The 17,104-nt window shown below is 41.9% G+C and overlaps 1 protein-coding gene across 6 annotated transcripts in view; it reads left to right on the top strand.

Annotated features, from left to right (window-relative positions):
• LOC121062932 (mothers against decapentaplegic homolog 2) overlaps window positions 1–17,104 on the top strand; it is a 55,966-nt gene that overhangs the window by 9,989 nt on the left and 28,873 nt on the right. For all 6 annotated transcript variants that reach the window (XM_040543231.1, XM_040543235.1, XM_040543236.1 and 3 more), the window contains exon 2: window positions 457–749. In XM_040543231.1, the coding sequence (XP_040399165.1) occupies window positions 514–749 (236 nt within the window). In that variant the 5' untranslated portion in view covers window positions 457–513. The remainder of the gene's footprint in view (window positions 1–456; window positions 750–17,104) is intronic.

Consider the following 17,104-nt stretch of genomic DNA (forward strand, 5'->3'; position numbering starts at 1 on the left):
TCTGTCAACTCGTAATGATTAAATGGCACTCCAAACACAATTTTGCTTGTTAAGTTAATTTGGAGATGGGCAGCATGTGCAAATCTGGGTATGCAATTTGTCGGTCATTTGTGGAAAACTTTAGCAAATGATTAAAACCAGCTCAGTCTAGGTGCAAAGCTAGATTCAAGTAAGTTAATGTTTTGTAATTTCTGAAGTAAGTAAACTTTAGCCAGGAAAGACGTGAGGAAAAGCTAGGTGTCTGTAGCAAACTGAGCTAACCGCTGGAGTGACTGTAGAAAGTTTGTTGTTTAATTTCATTGACATAGTAACAAACATACAGACTAGTCCTGAACTGTTACCTGACTTGTTTTGAGATGCCATGTCCTATGGCATTTGGTAGTGAAAGGTCCTAAGCAAGGTATGTGTCTCGTGAAACCTCAGTGCTAATGTGTCTGTTTTGGTTTGTGTTTTTAGGGATCAGACAGGAATCACTAATTTATTGCGTGCTGAGTGTTCTGTCTGGTGAAAGTCATGTCATCCATATTGCCATTCACTCCACCAGTTGTGAAGAGACTTCTGGGGTGGAAAAAATCTGCTGGTGGCTCTGGAGGGGCTGGTGGTGGTGAGCAGAATGGTCAGGAGGAAAAGTGGTGTGAAAAAGCAGTGAAAAGCTTGGTCAAGAAGCTAAAGAAAACAGGACAGCTGGATGAGCTTGAGAAGGCAATTACCACTCAGAACTGCAATACAAAATGTGTGACGATACCAAGGTAAGTGCTGATGTGTTTGAAGCTTTTATAACCTCTTAAGAAACTAAACAGATGTTTAGGCTGTCACGTGAACAAATGAATAAAGAATCAGTTGCATGCTTTTGATTCATTTAAAAATTCTTTAAAACCTGTTTTGGTTTTATGTACCCCTTGCTTCAATTCTTAGAACTGAACCACATGCTCTGTCAAGTCACAATTTTTAGTAATAACTTTACATTTCGTTTGTTACTACCTAGATTCCAATTTGTATGTGTTCTGGTGGTGACTCACATAGCTCTTAGTTCATAACACTGCCTTATGCTTTTATTCGATAACACTGTAATTGGAGGGGCTTGTTTGAAGCTACGCTTCTGCTTTGGGGGGAAAAAAAAGACTTTTTCCTTGGTCAACACTTCAGTCATCTAACTATTATTTTCAGTTCTATATGCTAGTTTTAGGTTGTACAAGCTGCATCTGTTTTCCCTTTTGAAGGGAAACTTTAGCTTTGGAGGCAGGTTGTCTGAAGACTTGTTTATTTACTGTAATTATCTGTCATTGGTTAATGGAAGTGCTTTTCATTTAACTTGAAGTATTTCTAGAACTTATGTGTGTATATATATTTAGATGAATGGCTCGCATTCTGCTCCTTTGACTTTCTCAACTTAATTCATAGCAACTGCTGTGTGAGAGGCAAGGGGGTTGTGTTTGTAAGTATAATGCAACGTGCTCTAGATTCATGTTGTACAGAATTCCCACTAAAGGTGCATGTGTAAGCTCATCAAGTGTACTCCATAAATATCAAATCATTCTACAGATGTTTGTCTTTCTATGAAATTGCTGGAGGATCTGGTGACACAGGAATATTCTGGGCACTCAGCCCCTTGACATACGTCATAGTTTGTAAGGGAGAGAAACTGCATGTGTTTATGACCTTAATTTCTGTATCATTAGCACATTGGTCCCAGCGAGTTTTAAACTTTATGTTAATCATGGTGTATGCTACATTTGACTGGTGTCAATAATGATTGCCACCTATCAAATATGTTACGGCTGTTTCTGATAATGGTTTTAGCATTCTCCTTTAGATTTGACATAACTTTCTGGGAAAACCATATATGAGTTCTGGATCAATGACTACTTTAATTCTTCTCTTTCTTTCCTATTCACTTTTTGTTTATAATGTTGCATTCTGCTTGTATCTTCTTCCTTGGAGCAGTCCAACAAACCCAGTTTGTTGGGTTTCCCTTCTGCTTTCTTTTGCCAGCTAAGAAGTGAAATATTTATTGGAGTTTCTTGTCTTTGTGTGTATCAGTAGACTAGGATTGGAACCTATTAAGATACGTCTGGAATCTTCTTCTTGCATCCCTCCAGGGGTAACTGCGCCTGTTGCTTCCCTCAAGTGCCTGTACACCAATGCATGGAGCATGGGAAATAAACAGGATGAGCTCAAGATCTGTGTTCGGTTGCAGGGCCATGATCTCATCATGATCACAGAGATGTGGTGGGACAGCTCGCATGACTGGAATGCTGTCATGGAGGGCTATGTCCTTTTTAGGAAAGACAGGCTGGGGAAGGGAGGGGGTGGGGTTGCCCTTTATGTGAGGGAGCAATTAGAGTGTACCCAGCTCCACCTGGGGGAGGGTGAAGAATGAGTAGGGAGCTTGGGGGTGAGAATTAAGGGGTGGGCTGGTATGGGGGACACTGTTGTGGGGGTGTACTACAGGTCACCAGATCTGGAGGAGGAGGTCGATGAGGCCTTCTACAAGCAGCTGGTAGTAGCCTCATGATCCCAGGTGCTGGTTCTCATGGGGGACTTCAATTATCCAGACATCTGTTGGGAAAGTAACTCAGCCAGGCACCTGCGGTCCAAACGGTTCCTTCAATGTGTGGAAGATAATTTTCTGATGCAGGTGGTGGAGGAACTGACAAGGCGGGGGGTGCTTCTGGACCTTGTCCTTACCAACAGGGATGGGCTTGTTAGGGATGTGAAGGTTGGGGGCAGCTTGGGATACAGCAACCATGAGATGGTGGAGTTCAAGATGGAACTTGGTGGAAGAAGTAAGGCTAGTAGCAGGATTGCTACCCTGGACTTTCGAAGAGCCAACTTCGACTTCTTCCGGGACCTGCTTGGGAGTATCTCCTGGGCTAGGTTGCTAGAAGGCAAGGGTGCTTGTGAGAGCTGGGCTACATTTAAACAGCACTTCTTCCAAGCTCAGGATCGGTGCATCCCTAAGAGTAGGAAATCGGGGAAGGGGGGCAGGAGACCTGTGTGGGTGAGCAAGGAGCTCATCGATAAGATCAAAAGGAAGAGGAAGGTCCATGAAATGTGGAAAAAGGGCCTGTTCTCTTGGGAGGAGTATAGGAGTGTTGTCAGGGCCTGCAGGGATGCGATGAGGAAGGCTAAAGCCCACCTAGAGATGAGGCTTGCAAAAGAGATAAAGGATAAGAAGAAGGGTTTTTTTAAGTATGTAAACAGTAAAAGGAAGACTAGGGATAATGTGGGTCACTTACTGAACGAGGGGGGTGCACTGGTAATGGGAGATGCTGAGAAGGTGGAGATACTGAATGCTTTCTTTGCTTCAGAGACTCCCCCCTGGGACTCCTCCTCCCTGGAGGGAGGAGAAAGGGTCTGGGAAATGGAGGGCTCCCCCCGGTTGACGAGAGAGTGGTTTGGGAATGTCTGAGTGGGCTCAACACACAAATCCATGGGTCCTGATGGGATGCATCCATGTGTGTTAAGGGAGTTGGCGGAGGTGATTGCCGAACCGCTCTCTATCATCTTTGAAAGGTCTTGGAGAACAGGAGAGGTGCCTGAAGACTGGAGGATAGCCAATGTCACTCCGGTCTTCAAGAAGGGCAAGAAGGAGGATCCGGGAAACTACAGGCCAGTCAGTCTCACCTCTGTCCCTGGAAAGGTGTTGGAACAGCTTGTTCTGGATGCCATCTCCAAGCAATTGGAAGAGAAGAAGGTTATGAGGAGTAGTCAGCATGGATTCACCAAGGGGAAGTCCTGCTCGACCAACCTCGTTGCCTTCTATGATGGCATCACCAGCTGGGTAGATGGGGGGAGAGCAGTGGATGTCTTCTACCTTGACTTTAGCAAGGCTTTTGATCAGTATCCTCATGACATCCTGATAGCAAAGCTGAGAAAGTGTGGGATAGAGGAGTGGACAGTAAGGTGGGTTGAGAACTGGCTGACTGGCCGAGCTCAGAGGGTGGTGATCGGCAGCGCAGAGTCTGGCTGGAGACCCGTGACTAGCGGCGTTCCCCAGGGGTTGGTGCTGGGTCCAGTCTTGTTCAACATCTTCATCGATGACCTTGATGAGGGAATAGTGTCTGCCCTCAGCAAGTATGCTGATGACACAAAGCTGGGAGGAGTGGCTGACGTGCCAGAAGGCTGTGCTGCCATTCAGCAAGACCTGGACAGGCTGGAGAGCTGGGCAGGAAGAAACCAAATGAAGTTTAACAGGAGCAAGTGTAGAGTCCTGCTCCTGGGAAGGAACAACCGCATGTATCAGTACAGGCTGGGGGATGACCTGCTGGAGAGGAGCTCTGAGAAGAAGGACCTGGGGGTTCTGGTGGATGACAGGTTGACCATGAGCAAGCAGTGTGCCCTGGTGGCCAATGGGATCCTGGCGTGCATTAAAAGGAGTGTGGCCAGCAGGTCAAGGGAGGTGATCCTCCCCCTCTACTCTGTCCTGGTCAGGCCTCACCTGGAGCACTGTGTCCAGTTCTGGGCTCCCCGGTACAAAAAGGATGGGGATCTCCTGGAAAGAGTCCAGCAGAGGGCCACAAAGATGATACGGGGCCTGGAGCATCTTCCCTGTGAAGAAAGGCTGCGAGACCTGGGTCTGTTCAGCCTTGAGGAAAAGAAGACTGAGAGGGGATCTCATCAATGTGTATAAGTACCTGAGGTGTGGGAGACAGAGGGATTTGGCCAACCTCTTTTCAGTGGTTTGTGGGGACAGGACAAGGGGTAATGGCCACAAGATAGAGCACAGGAAGTTCCCCACCAACATGGGAAAGAACTTCTTCACAGTGAGGGTGACAGAGCACTGGAACAGGCTGCCCAGGGAGGTTGTGGAGTCTCCTTCTCTGGAGATATTCAAGGCCCATCTGGATGCCTACCTGGGCAGCCTGCTCTAAGGAGCCTGCTTTGGCAGGGGGGTTGGACCCGATGATCTTTCGAGGTCCCTTCCAACCCCTTCAGTTCTGTCATCCTGTGATTTCTGTGAGATGGCTTTGTGTATTTAGCCAAGTCCAAGTCATGGCAAAGACAAAATGCTTAATTGGAAGGTTTTTCATGTTACAGAGGATATAGATTTATACAAAACATCTATTTAACTTATAGAGTTCTTGGAGCAAGTTTATAGAGCTTTCCTGCAAGGGTACTGGGCAGTAAATATTGCTACTTCAGGATATTTAAACAAGTATTCCTGTGATGACAGTATTCAAAGGCACAAATAAGATGCCAATATATCATTGTTTTCCTGGTCTTCTTGCTGTCTGTATTTGGGTGGCTCCTCCTGGTTGCATGGCCTTCGAAGTAGTAAATAATTCCTTAAAACAGAATGGGAAGCTCAGTTACACTCCATATAGTCTCCGTGTTGCGATGAGCAGTTCTTCCTCAGATGTGCTGTCACTGTTGTTATCTAGCTGAAAAAGGGCTCACTGAAATTTTACTCTTATTGGCTACCATATGAGTAAGATGGGAGCTGGAGAGCTTTTCGAGTGGTGGTGCCTATTTCACAAGGTTTAACACCAAAGCCATTTGTTAGTTTAAAAGTAATGAGCAAGATGATATCAGGGTTGCAAACAGTGCTCTACAGAATTGAGTTTCCAAAGTTGACTTTTGGACTATTGATATTATTTTCATTTTGACAGCAGTAGTCTGGGTTCCCAAGAAAGAACAAATGTCAACTGAGTGCTGTAATGATTTCTGGAGATTTTTGTTCTTGGATTTAGTAAGTTAATAAAACTGCTGTTTGAGACTTGCTTTAATGAATATCTTAATCTGTACATCAACAGGGATGAACAATAGAAGACTGACTCACAAACATTTTTTCCTTCCTTGTCAGCAAGAAGTTTGGATGCGAAGTTGCTGAGATGCAGTTCTGACATGAGTGAGAGGGCTTCAGGTTTTGTTTTTTTAACTAGCTTTAGATTTAAACAGTATCAAAAATTAACTCAACTTATTAACAAGTGTTGTGAGATGCCTCTTTTTGCAACTGTTGTTATTCCCTCAACAGAAGTTTCCCTTGTGGTTTCACAAGTTTCTGGTCCAATTGGGAATGTCCATCAAGGTTGATACAATACTTAACTTGTTTGTATTTTCATTGCTGAAACCTGAAACAAGTAAACATGTACAAGCTTTTCTCAAAACTGAAAGTAGCTTGAATGAAATTGATAAAACTCTGCAAAAATTTGCATATACTTTGCTTTTGATGATCTGCTGTGATTAGAGTGGCTCTGTTTCTGTGCTGTTGGTCAAGGTGACCGCACTGAGGCTGATGCTGTCTGAACTATTCAAGCCTCCTGTGTGGTAATTAACACAACTTATTACACAAACTAATAGAGGTTCTGAGAAAGCAGAAGCAAACAGATGGAGTGGGTGTTGGCATCACACAGCAGGGATGCTTAGCTCTTCATAAGTGGGTCAGTAATCTAGAGCAGAGGCTAAATAAGTACAGAGGTCCTTTTGATGCTAGCCTTCTAAGTAATTTGTAGTTATCTTGCTGAATCCTCCCAGTGAGCCAGTAGGATTCTAATCTCATAATCCCTGTGTATCCTCAAACTAAATGTTGGTTCTTGAGTTCACACTTCTGAGGTATGTAATGAATTCAGTTACATTTAAGATCATGTCTTTATGCTTCCCCCTTGCAGTTTTTATACAAATGGAGCACAAGAAGCAGTCAGTGAAGAAACAACATGAGTACTAATTTATAAGATTTCTTCTACCGGAGCAGTTTCTTCCTCATTAGCATGGATTGTTCTGCTGAAATAAGTACTTTAAGAGCTTGGATTTTAGTTATTGCTATTCACAAACAAAACCATGTCATGCAGTGAATAATCAACTGACATTTACAGTCTATATTCATTGTTTAAAAAGTCATTTCAGTGGTGACAGTACACAATATTGCAATTCAAAGTAGGGAAACAAATCACTGGCTTTGGTGTTGCAGTATTTTCATGGGATCACCTGTGTGTCTCTTCTGTCTTAAAAACTACAGATGTTCTTTATGCTTGGGGGCTCTTATTTTTTTGCTTGTTTTAGACTTGCTAAAATGATTTCTGTAAAATACTGAATAACACAGAAGTAATGTCAACAGAGATTAGGTGGAACAGGTTTTGGATAGCGATGACTGCTGATTTGTAGATTTTTTTTTTAGTTAAAGACAAGGGGGGGGAACTAGGGGAAGGGTAATTTTGCATTGAGGCTATATTGCTTTGTGATGCCTCGTTCTCTAGAGCATATGTTCCTGAAAACTAATGCAAAACGAAGTCCTTCCTGAGCATTACATGGGTGCATGCTAAATTCTGCTGCTATGCCAGCACTTGGCTAATGTGACAGCTCTAATAAGGTTTTATTTGAAGGATGCGTAATAACAGAGGTGACCTGTCAGTATGGAGCGCTCCCCAGGCACACCTGTGTTCCTTCTTTGTTTTATGTTATAATCCATTTGCTGTCCCCCAGCAGGTCCCACCTTGTGTTGTGCCTGTTTACTCCTTGCTGGACCCACAGAGCGCTGCTGCATCTCCTCGCACTGCTGGCAATTCTGCTGCTGGCGCAGTCTGCATGCTGCAGTCTTGAACAGAGGCAGACCCTGATATAGCTCAGTGCAGAGCTGCACTTTATTCTTGCCATACATGGAGGAGGATAAAGAAGGGAATAGGTGCCTCCCATCAATCTAAGCATCTGTAGTCTTCATTCATTTTAGCTCTGCATAGTGAGTGGAGCTTTTGTGCGTGCCCTGACATGGCTATTGCTGACTGGGAGGAGGAGGCACTGAAAGACACATCTATAACAGTATACCTCTGTTTCTTCTTTCCAGATGTTTGCGTGCTCACTCAGTACTCTGAAAGGGTTTAATACAGTATCAAAGAACTTCCTGGTTCTAACTTAAAAGAACAAACGTTCTTCTTGAACAGACCAAATTTGTGTTGATGTTAATGGTTATATTACAGTTAATGTGTAAGCTTGCTTTTGATACTGTGTATGGAACAGTACTTAACACTTGAATCTTGGTTTTAATGGGAGATCTTGAATTTCTGCGGAGGAGGCAAATCTTATTACTGCTGGATAGTAGAGGAATCTCTGGCACAAGAGAAAAATGATGTTGAATATCGATGGAAAAGTGATGTGGCAGTGTGTACTGGCTGAAGTAAGGTTTTAAGACCAACTTCTTTAAATCCCAATTCAAGGATTCTTTTCTAGGGTGCTAGTAGGGTGCTTTAGAGTCTTAAGTGAAATGAAGCACTTGCTCCCAGTGCAGAGGGAAGGCTGATATTCCTGTCAGACCCTTGCTTTCCAGCCTGCTGTGCCATTAGAGTTTTAGAAGGTGCTATCTGCAAAATAGTTGGTCTTGATGAAGTTTGATATGAATGTGGAAAATGTAGTCTTATCTGTGTCTTCTGCCCTTCTTGCTCAATATAAGGGATAGCATCCCTCTACGTTTCCTGATTTTTCAGAAGCTTGCTTTGGCTTTTTTTGGCAGCCTCCTGATTTTGACTTAAATATGAGAGAGAACGAGGGGCACAAATTTTGCAGTTGTTTTGAAGAGTGTGGCTGATTTACAGCCAACAAGTAAACTTCTAAAGCACCTGGCTTCTGCCTCAAATATGAGGTGAATTCTGTGTCTTTACCAATCAGGCAGAGAAGACCCCCCCCCCCCCCCCCCCCCGTGGGCTCTGTGGTTTTGGGAATATAGAAGACTTCAAGGGAGTGTTGGATAAAATGTAAAGCAGACAATTGCAAGTGAAGTGGTTGGTTGGCATTGAGATTACAAGCTACCTGCTGAGCTTGTTAGGATGAAATATTTTAAAGCTGTACCTGTTGCATATTTTTCAGTTTGACCAACAGTGAATGGTGGTAACTCTTTAAACTGCTGTCACGGAACTGATCACACCCAAGTTCTCCTGGGGAAATACTATGGTGGTGGTATTTGTTCCAAGCATTGCAGACAGAAGATGATTTTAACACCATTTTTTCCTTAAGTCAGAATGTCAGTGTGTATATATGTAGGCTACTTCTGAAGGCTGTATTTTTTTATGAAGCAAAAATCTGCATATCCAGGAGTTTCTTTTGTGACTTCTTCTGAGCCTAAAAGCCTACTCTTGATGTAAAAGTGATTAATGCTATTGATCTCTGACACTAGATTTCTTTTGTTCTTATACTTACACTGTTCAGGAAATAAATCCAGTTCATCTTAATTTTGTTGTATTGCTGATGCATTCTACAAGGATTGAGATTCTTGGAACTGCACAATACGCTGAAAGTTTACTGAGTACCTGGAGGCAAGACTACCTGAGGTGATCCAAATTCTCCAAAGCAACTCTGAATTTCTCTTGCATGCCAGTGATACTCCCTTGCTTGCTTGCCCTGCAGTATGGCTAAGATAAGCAGCCTAGGCATAGCTTATTGTGCATGTTAAAATGTTCTGAAAGTTGGCTCTTCTATTACTTAACCTTGGCCTCCATAGATGGAGCTAAATAATGTTGATTACAAGTATTTACAAAGGAGGTAACAGTGGAAATAAATTGGGCAAAGAGAAGACATTCTTAAAGATGGACAGGTAGCTTGGAACTGTTGGTTGAGAGCAAGCAAATGGTTTAAATTGAGATTTTGGTGCCTTTTTCTTCAGATAACTGAATAAAAAGTCATTTATAATTTAGGTGTAAAGCTGTTGTGGTTTAACCTGGCTGGCAGCTAAGCACCACACAGCTGTTTGCTCACCCTCCCCCCTCCCTCTCTGGGATGGGGGAGAGAATCAGAAAGAAATGAAAGCCTGGGGGTTGAGATAAAGACAGTTTTAGGACAGGAAAGAAAGGAAAATAATGATAATAGTACTCCTACTACTAATGTGCACAAAACAAGTGATGCACAATGCAATTGCTCACTACCTGCTGACCGATGCCCAGCCTATCCCTGAGCAGCCGGCCCCCCCTGGCTAGTCACCCCTATATATTGTTCAGCATGACGTCAGATGGTATGGAATACCCCTTTGGCCAGTTTGGGTCAGCTGTCCTGGGTCTGTCCCCTCCCAGCTCCTGCTGCACCCCTAGCCTGCTTGCTAGCAGGACAGAGAGAGGCTGAAAAGTCCTTGGCTTGGTGTAAGCACTGCTCTACAACAATTAAAACATCAGCATGTTATCAGCGCTCTTCTCATCCTAATCCAAAACATAGCACCCTGCCAGCTACTAGGAGGAAAATTAACTCTGTCCTAGCTGAAACAAGGACAAAAGCTCACTTTTTGATTCAGCATACTAACTGGTAGCACAGGCTCTTTTTTTTTTTTTTAAGTTCCCTGGGGATGTTTGTTGGGAAAGTGATTGCATGCAGTAACCTAGTTTTAAGGATGCTTTTGATCACCACTAGAGCAGAGCTGTCAAGCTAACCTGGCTTCTAGAATAGATTGGTTTCAAGCTTTTAAGATCTTTGCCCAAAATGGGGTACTTCAGCAACAGCAATATAGAAATTCCTTTGCTGCTTCTCATGTTAAGGCTATAGAATATGGGTGACTTCCCCAATTATGCTGGGGAGCAGGGGAGTGGTTCCTCTGGAAACAGTGTTAGTTCCAACATCTGCTGCGAAGCTGTGAGCACGTTAGCTAAGAGGACAACAGCAGGCAGTTGGATTGGTACAGTGAATCCTAAAATAACATTGTTAACTAGACAAAGGTGAAGTCTGTTTTCCCAGCCACAGAACTTGGCACCCTCTGTTAGTTTGTAGTGGAGTTTTAATAATTCTCTATTTGAGTTGGGGATGGACATTAGTTCTTAATCATAGCTCACAAGCTGAGAACTGCTGTGTATAAAGAACGTTCTCAAACCATATCCCCTATTTCAGTCTACACATTCACTTACGTGTAAATCAATTCCATAAATGTTTGAAGACTATAGTTGAACATCTTAAGTCTTTTTTCTTGTGACAGAATTATTGCAGGTGAAGAAGAGCCCTGTCTGCTTTTCTGTTGCTGCAGTTTCAGTGAAAATTATGCTTTAAAACAAAGCCAGAGAGATGTTTTCCAAAAGCATGGAAGAAGATGGCTGAGACTTTGGGGAGTGTTAGCCAAGATCAGCTTCAAAATTTCCTGTTCCTCCTCTTGATAGCTGGTGCTGTGAGAACTTTAGATGCGTGCGCTGGAAAGGTGTAGCAGGAGGATCAATTTGCCTCTGCTCTTATCAGTTCTGTAATTATGGTGGGACTTGAATGTTGTCTCCATGTTCTCCGTGGAAGACTAAAGAAAGTTCTTGGTGCTTTCTAAATGCATGGAGCTGGGCCCTGACCTCTGCAGGGTAGTAAGGATGGACTGACACTGCTTTGCAATGGCTTCCTGTGGTGTGAGATACCTCTTTGCTGGCTGCTAGCCAGGTAAAAGCCTACCTGCATTGCTCAAACAGACAACACACACAGATAATTGTGTAGGAGAAAAATAGCTGTTGTTGAAAGTGGCAGGTGCAAAGCAGTTGATTTTGGGGATACTTTCTGATATTTTGCAGTGTTTTCTAATCTGCATTGTTTTTTAGTAATTTCATGGTGACAACTTTCACCTGGTGCATGCTCTGTAGTGCTGTGTTGTGCAGTCTGGGTTAGCACACAGAAAACAACAGTGCTCATAGGTTTCCTTGGGGTCTTCCTCAGAACCAGGTGGCAGAAGCTGGAGCCTGGTGTTCCAAGACCATCTCCTCCCCAAAGAAATGTGCCCAGTCCTTAGTTTCCCGGTTTCCCGAGACCCAGGTTGGTAGGTTTATGGCTGTAGACAGAAGTACAGTGGCTATAATTACATATATATTTAAAATGACGTGTGTAAGCTCTAGGTTGCAGAACCATTAGGTGCTGCGTGGGCATATAATGAGAAATAAAATTCATATTGAGTTTGATTTCCAGTCTCCATGAAGCTGAAGTTGTAAACCTGAGGTGAGCAATTAGTAAGACAGTATTGGTGATGCTACCTACGTCTGCTTGAAAACTCTTATTATGCATTTCCTTGAACTTCAAAACTATCTTATGTCAGTTTAATTGGTGTCTTTTCACAAAACTAAACTTAGAAATCAGAACCAAGTATCTGCTAGTGGTCATTCACAATTTTCTCAGTTTCTTTTAGGCTGCTGAATGAAAAATAACATAAGTTGGTTCAGATCAGTTAACTATGGTTTAACAACACAGAACTGTGGAAGTACCAATTTGTCTGGCATTAATATTCATGCTTTGTATATTTTTAAAATGTTTACTCAAGGGAGCTGAATAACCGCACAACTTGTGTTCTTGTCTTCAGAAACTAGCTTTAAATGAATGCCTCTTCAAAGCTTGATTGTGAAAACAGCGCTTTGGGCATTCATTACTGAAAATTTGCTTTTGTGAACCGGTCAACACTGTCTTGTGGTACTGTTTTTTTAAAGAACTGTTATGGATTGGGATGATTGGGCTGTGACAGTATAGCGAATGCTCAAAGCAGAGCAAGGCAAGAAGCTGAGTACTGCCACTCCCCTTTCTCTAGCCCTTTTTATTTAACTTCCACATTGTAGCCTAAAGTTAAATTTCGTTTGCTTTGTTTGATTCATAGTGTTATTGTCTTCCTGATGTAGGGTAGGATGCAAGACTCGTGAACAGAAGTGTTTGTTTTCTAATAACTTATTCCTTTACCAGCTCTTTTCAACTGTCTGCTTTGCAGCAAGACCTTATTCCTAGTATCTGGATGCAGAAGAATGTGAGTAGGGAGCTGTCCAGGCAGTGTATATCATGGCATTCAGGAGCTTTGTTGTAGTGTAGGTAAGTCACTCTTTAAAAGATGAATTTGAAAATTGAAATTTTCTAGCCTTTTAAAGTAGCATTAATTGAAATTAAGAGTGGTGACTTGTTATAATGTAATTGAGTAAGGATTTATTAAATGTACTAAAATATTACTCTTGATTTTTGCACAGCTGTGATGATATTGAAGACTGAATTGCTGTTAACTAAGATGAAACTTTACTGTATACGTAGTTCAAATTACCGCATCTTATAATATTGATGTCATCCTGAAAAAGGAAGTCTTAGAGCATTAAACAAAGAAACTTAGGGCTGCCAAATTTAAGGTCATGCAATTCAGGAAGTCACATGACTTACCCACATAATTTTTTAGAGTTGGTATGCCAATCAGAAAGTATTGGCATGTCATTTGAGGCAGAGCAACATGTAAAAATGTAAATGTGCAAGATACTAGCCAATAGTAAAATGCTGCATAGTTAAAAAGAGCTTGCCTTTTGAGTCAGGAGGAAAAATTGCTGAATTTGAAGACCTTGTTAGTACTAACTGGAGCACTGGGTACAGTCTAGGGAGATGTGGATTCTAGTCCTGGCTCTGCTGCCCTTTCTTGGGTGACCGTACCAACTTCTAACTTGTCATTTTTCAGTATAAGATTATTTGGTTGGGGAGTGAGTTTAAGGCATTGTTCCTACTGGAGCATTACTGATATGGAAAGCAAATTTAGGGGTGAAAAGCTGTTGGAATCTGTGAAAGTTCTTTATCTTCAAGTAACCGTTGCTCCTCATTAAGATGGCTTTAGTGGTAAGAAGCAGGAAGAGATGGTCAGGAGTCAGAATCAAAAAAGTGTGTAAATTAGCTTGATTTATATTCTGTTAAGTATTTGTGCTAGATTAAGAAGGGATGCTGGGGTTGTTGAAGTTTAGGCAAACGAAAACTGATGATTTGTGATTGCTTTAGCAACTTATCACTCAGTAGATCCTAGTACCAAGCTATAACTAGCAGGAATAATATCTGTATATGACACCTTATATTATCATTAAGAAGACATCTTGGTAATTCAAGAAGAATATATTGACTGTGCTTTATTGTCAATATTAAGCCTCAAATAACCTCATAAATAGTATTTATTTTTCTTCAGTAAAGAAACTGAGGCTTTAGTTAGCCCAAGTCAGTGCTAAACTATTTACTGGCTTGCTGTGGTAATTAATGTCTTTATCAGGCCAGCTATTCAGTGTGGTAAAGATTCCTCTCCTCGTTATATTCCTGTTTTGTAGAAGTCAGCCAGTTTAGTTTTCTTAGTACTGTAACAAAACACCTGAGCGCTGTTTACTAATGTGAATGTTTTATGACAAACAGCAGTTTCATAGGAAAAACTTCCAAATTGTGTAGATCAGGCAGTTAGTCTAGGAAGAATTTATAGGATAAACAACATGCTGCAGTTCTTTTACTGCTGCAGCTTTGAACACAAATAGCCAGTTAATGGGTTCCCTACTGATTTAATCCTACTTGTAATCTACACCTGCCAATTTAATAAAAGCAATTTCCCATGTATTGTTTACTGCTTGTTACTGCTCACTTACTCTGACTTGGTTGCTGTGCTGGTTGGTGGAAAACTTCTGAAATTTACTATATACAATGCTATAGTCTCATCATGAACAGCTTTTGTTGGCCTGTGTCATGCTGCATTGTTTGAAGCAGACCAGTAGGATACAAGAGAACAATCAGAAGCTGGAGTAGGTTCACATCTCACTGCATATGCTTCAAAATTGGCAGAAGAACAATGAGATCAGGGAAATCCCCTTGGACGAGTGCTGCACAGTAATCTGACTTCAGCATTTGTTCAGAAAAAGATTCCCCAAATCGTGGCTTTTTATTCTGAAATGTGCAAGCAAGTTCTGATAGGTCAGGAATTAAGAATTTTCACTTGGAGTCTTTGTCTGTAATTGGAGGTAAACTGAGCATTTCTTTGTGTGCTCAGTTTCTTTTCTTACCTACTGGATAGGTAGAAGCCAGATAGAAAAGAAGTAAACTCAGTGTTGCTTAAATGCATATTTTTAAGGTTACTGTTGAGTTGAATTGGTGAGTTACATTCCAGAACTGGTCTTCGCTTCCTCTTAGTTTTGTAGGAGGCTTCAGGTCAAGTTCCTCTGATATTTAAAATAACTTTAACTCATGCTGTAGTTCTGAAACCTTGAACATGAAGAAAATCTATCAACTGATATGGAGTCTTTCAGCTCTGTTGTGGAAAGCTGTGTTTGAAGCAGTGCTTGACTTTCAGGTGTTTGGTTGAGTTTTCTCTTTAATAGGTCACTCAAATGTTAATTTCATGGACTCTAACTACACTTTTTAAGAGCACCTTCTGAACTTAGATGTATTTGTGTAAGTCTGCAGCAGCACAGCATCTGCTCACCAAAACTTACTGGTAGTTCTATCTTTCTGTAATAAACATGTCCCCTTCTGTAACAGTGAGGGGAGCTTGAATATAAACCTAAAGGTCATAGCAAGGACAGAACTTAGCTGTGTCCGTTCTGGTGAATTTCACACAGCTAATAATGAAAATACCTCTTTGTTCACTTATCTAACTTGTCTGTTTTGCTTATGTCCAATGTATCTCTTACTGCTTTGACAAGGCATCAGTCTGCTAGTGTTTAGAGTTCAGTGTTTTGCTGTTCCCCATGTCTTTCAGTGAAATGAATATAGGTGGAGAACAGAAGGTCTACTGTCAATGGGATTGTGCCTGTGGCAAATTGCATTGGTGACAGCCATTTTAAAAATGCTGTAATATCCTGCTCAGTGATGAGATTTTTACTGTGGCCCAGAGCTGGAATATGTGTTCCTCAGGTGGAGACCCTTTGGTGTTTTCTCCAGTAACCAGCCTTTCCCAGAAGGATTTAACCAGTTCTCTTTGCACTGAGAAGCTATCTAACTGTTTACTTGAATGCTGATATTCTCAAGCCTTTGAAACTCTGATCTTTGGCTGCAGTAGTACAGGGAGAGAGCAGGGTAACTGCCACATCAGCACAGGGCAGGTGCTGGTGGATCAGGGTTGACACCTGACAAGTAGAGTGAGGAAGAGGAAAACTATTGGATGTCCTCAGAAAGTACTTCAGCTGTTAAGCAACTGCAAGTGAGGCAAGAGTGCTTGTAGGCGTTGTCTGCAGTTGTGTGTTCTGGGTATGGATCGTGAACAAGATGCCAAGTACTTCAGGACTTGTCTGTCATCTTAATGCTTCCTTTTTGCCTAGCTCTAGGCAGTGAAGCTCAAGAAATAGGCTTTGATTTGTATTCTAAGGGATCTGTCCCATGCGTACTCAAGTTTTCTGTCATTAATGTCTGATGTGGGGTCCCATATTCTGTTCTGGGCCTGAGGAGAATAGAGGCCTGTAGCCAGGCACCTTGGTTGACTGATTTTTGCTTTTACTCAACATGTAAGGCCATGCAGTATCTCAGCAAACAAGCAAAGTTCATTTAAAAAAAAAAATTGCTTTCTTGTACCTGAACACTGATACTACTTCAAGCCTTTTTATGCCTTCCTTGATGATTATGAATTTTCTTTAATATTTCTAATAAAATACAGGCATTGCTGTGAGTGAAGGCAATGTAATTGACTGGCTTCAGTTAATTTTTATATTTGCATATATCAATTTGCTGTAACAGTCACAGCACAGGTACCATTCAGTTCTCTTTCCCAGTATGTTGCCTGGGGAAGCTTTCTCTATGGCTCAAACCTTACCTTCATTCAACTCTTACTTGCAGGGAGTTTTGCATGTACTAGGGACCTTAGTTATGTAATACTTCAGTTTCTTTGATTTTTTTTCCTTATTCCTCATCTCTAAAGATACTCGTTTGGATATGGATTAAGGTCAGCATCTTCTCTCAAAGTGTCACCAGTTTTCTGATAGGTGTGCCCACATCTGGTGTAGGCTGCAGCAGGAGTCTTTCTGCTATGGTGGCTTTGCTGTGTTGAGCACTTTAATATATGTCCTGTGTTCACTTGTCTTTCTGGGTTTCACAAGGTGGGTTTTTAATCCATGGGGGAAGCTGTCTGGAAGCAGCTTTGGTTTAAAATAAAGTATTAAAAGATTCCTGTAACTGTTGTTCTAACAGCAATCTTTTGCCAAGTTAGCATATTTTTCAGGCAGTGTGGCTAAGATAAATGTCTTGCACAGCTAATCCCTCCTCCTCACCACCCCAAGTACCCGCTAGTTTGAGATAGAAAAACTGAAGATGTGACATTGTGATTAACTGCTGTCTACCAGTTGTAAAACAGCCCACTCATAGTGCTTACCCACTTGGGGGGGGGGACAGGCTGCTTGAGAGAAATTATTTGACTTTGCCATTGGTAGCTGTACCTGGTAGCTCGTGGGAAAAGCTTTCACCTACTTTGACTAATAGTGGTTGGAGAACTTGA

Source organism: Cygnus olor (genome assembly GCF_009769625.2).
Source record: "Cygnus olor isolate bCygOlo1 chromosome W unlocalized genomic scaffold, bCygOlo1.pri.v2 SUPER_W3, whole genome shotgun sequence".
Lineage (NCBI taxonomy): Eukaryota > Metazoa > Chordata > Aves > Anseriformes > Anatidae > Cygnus > Cygnus olor.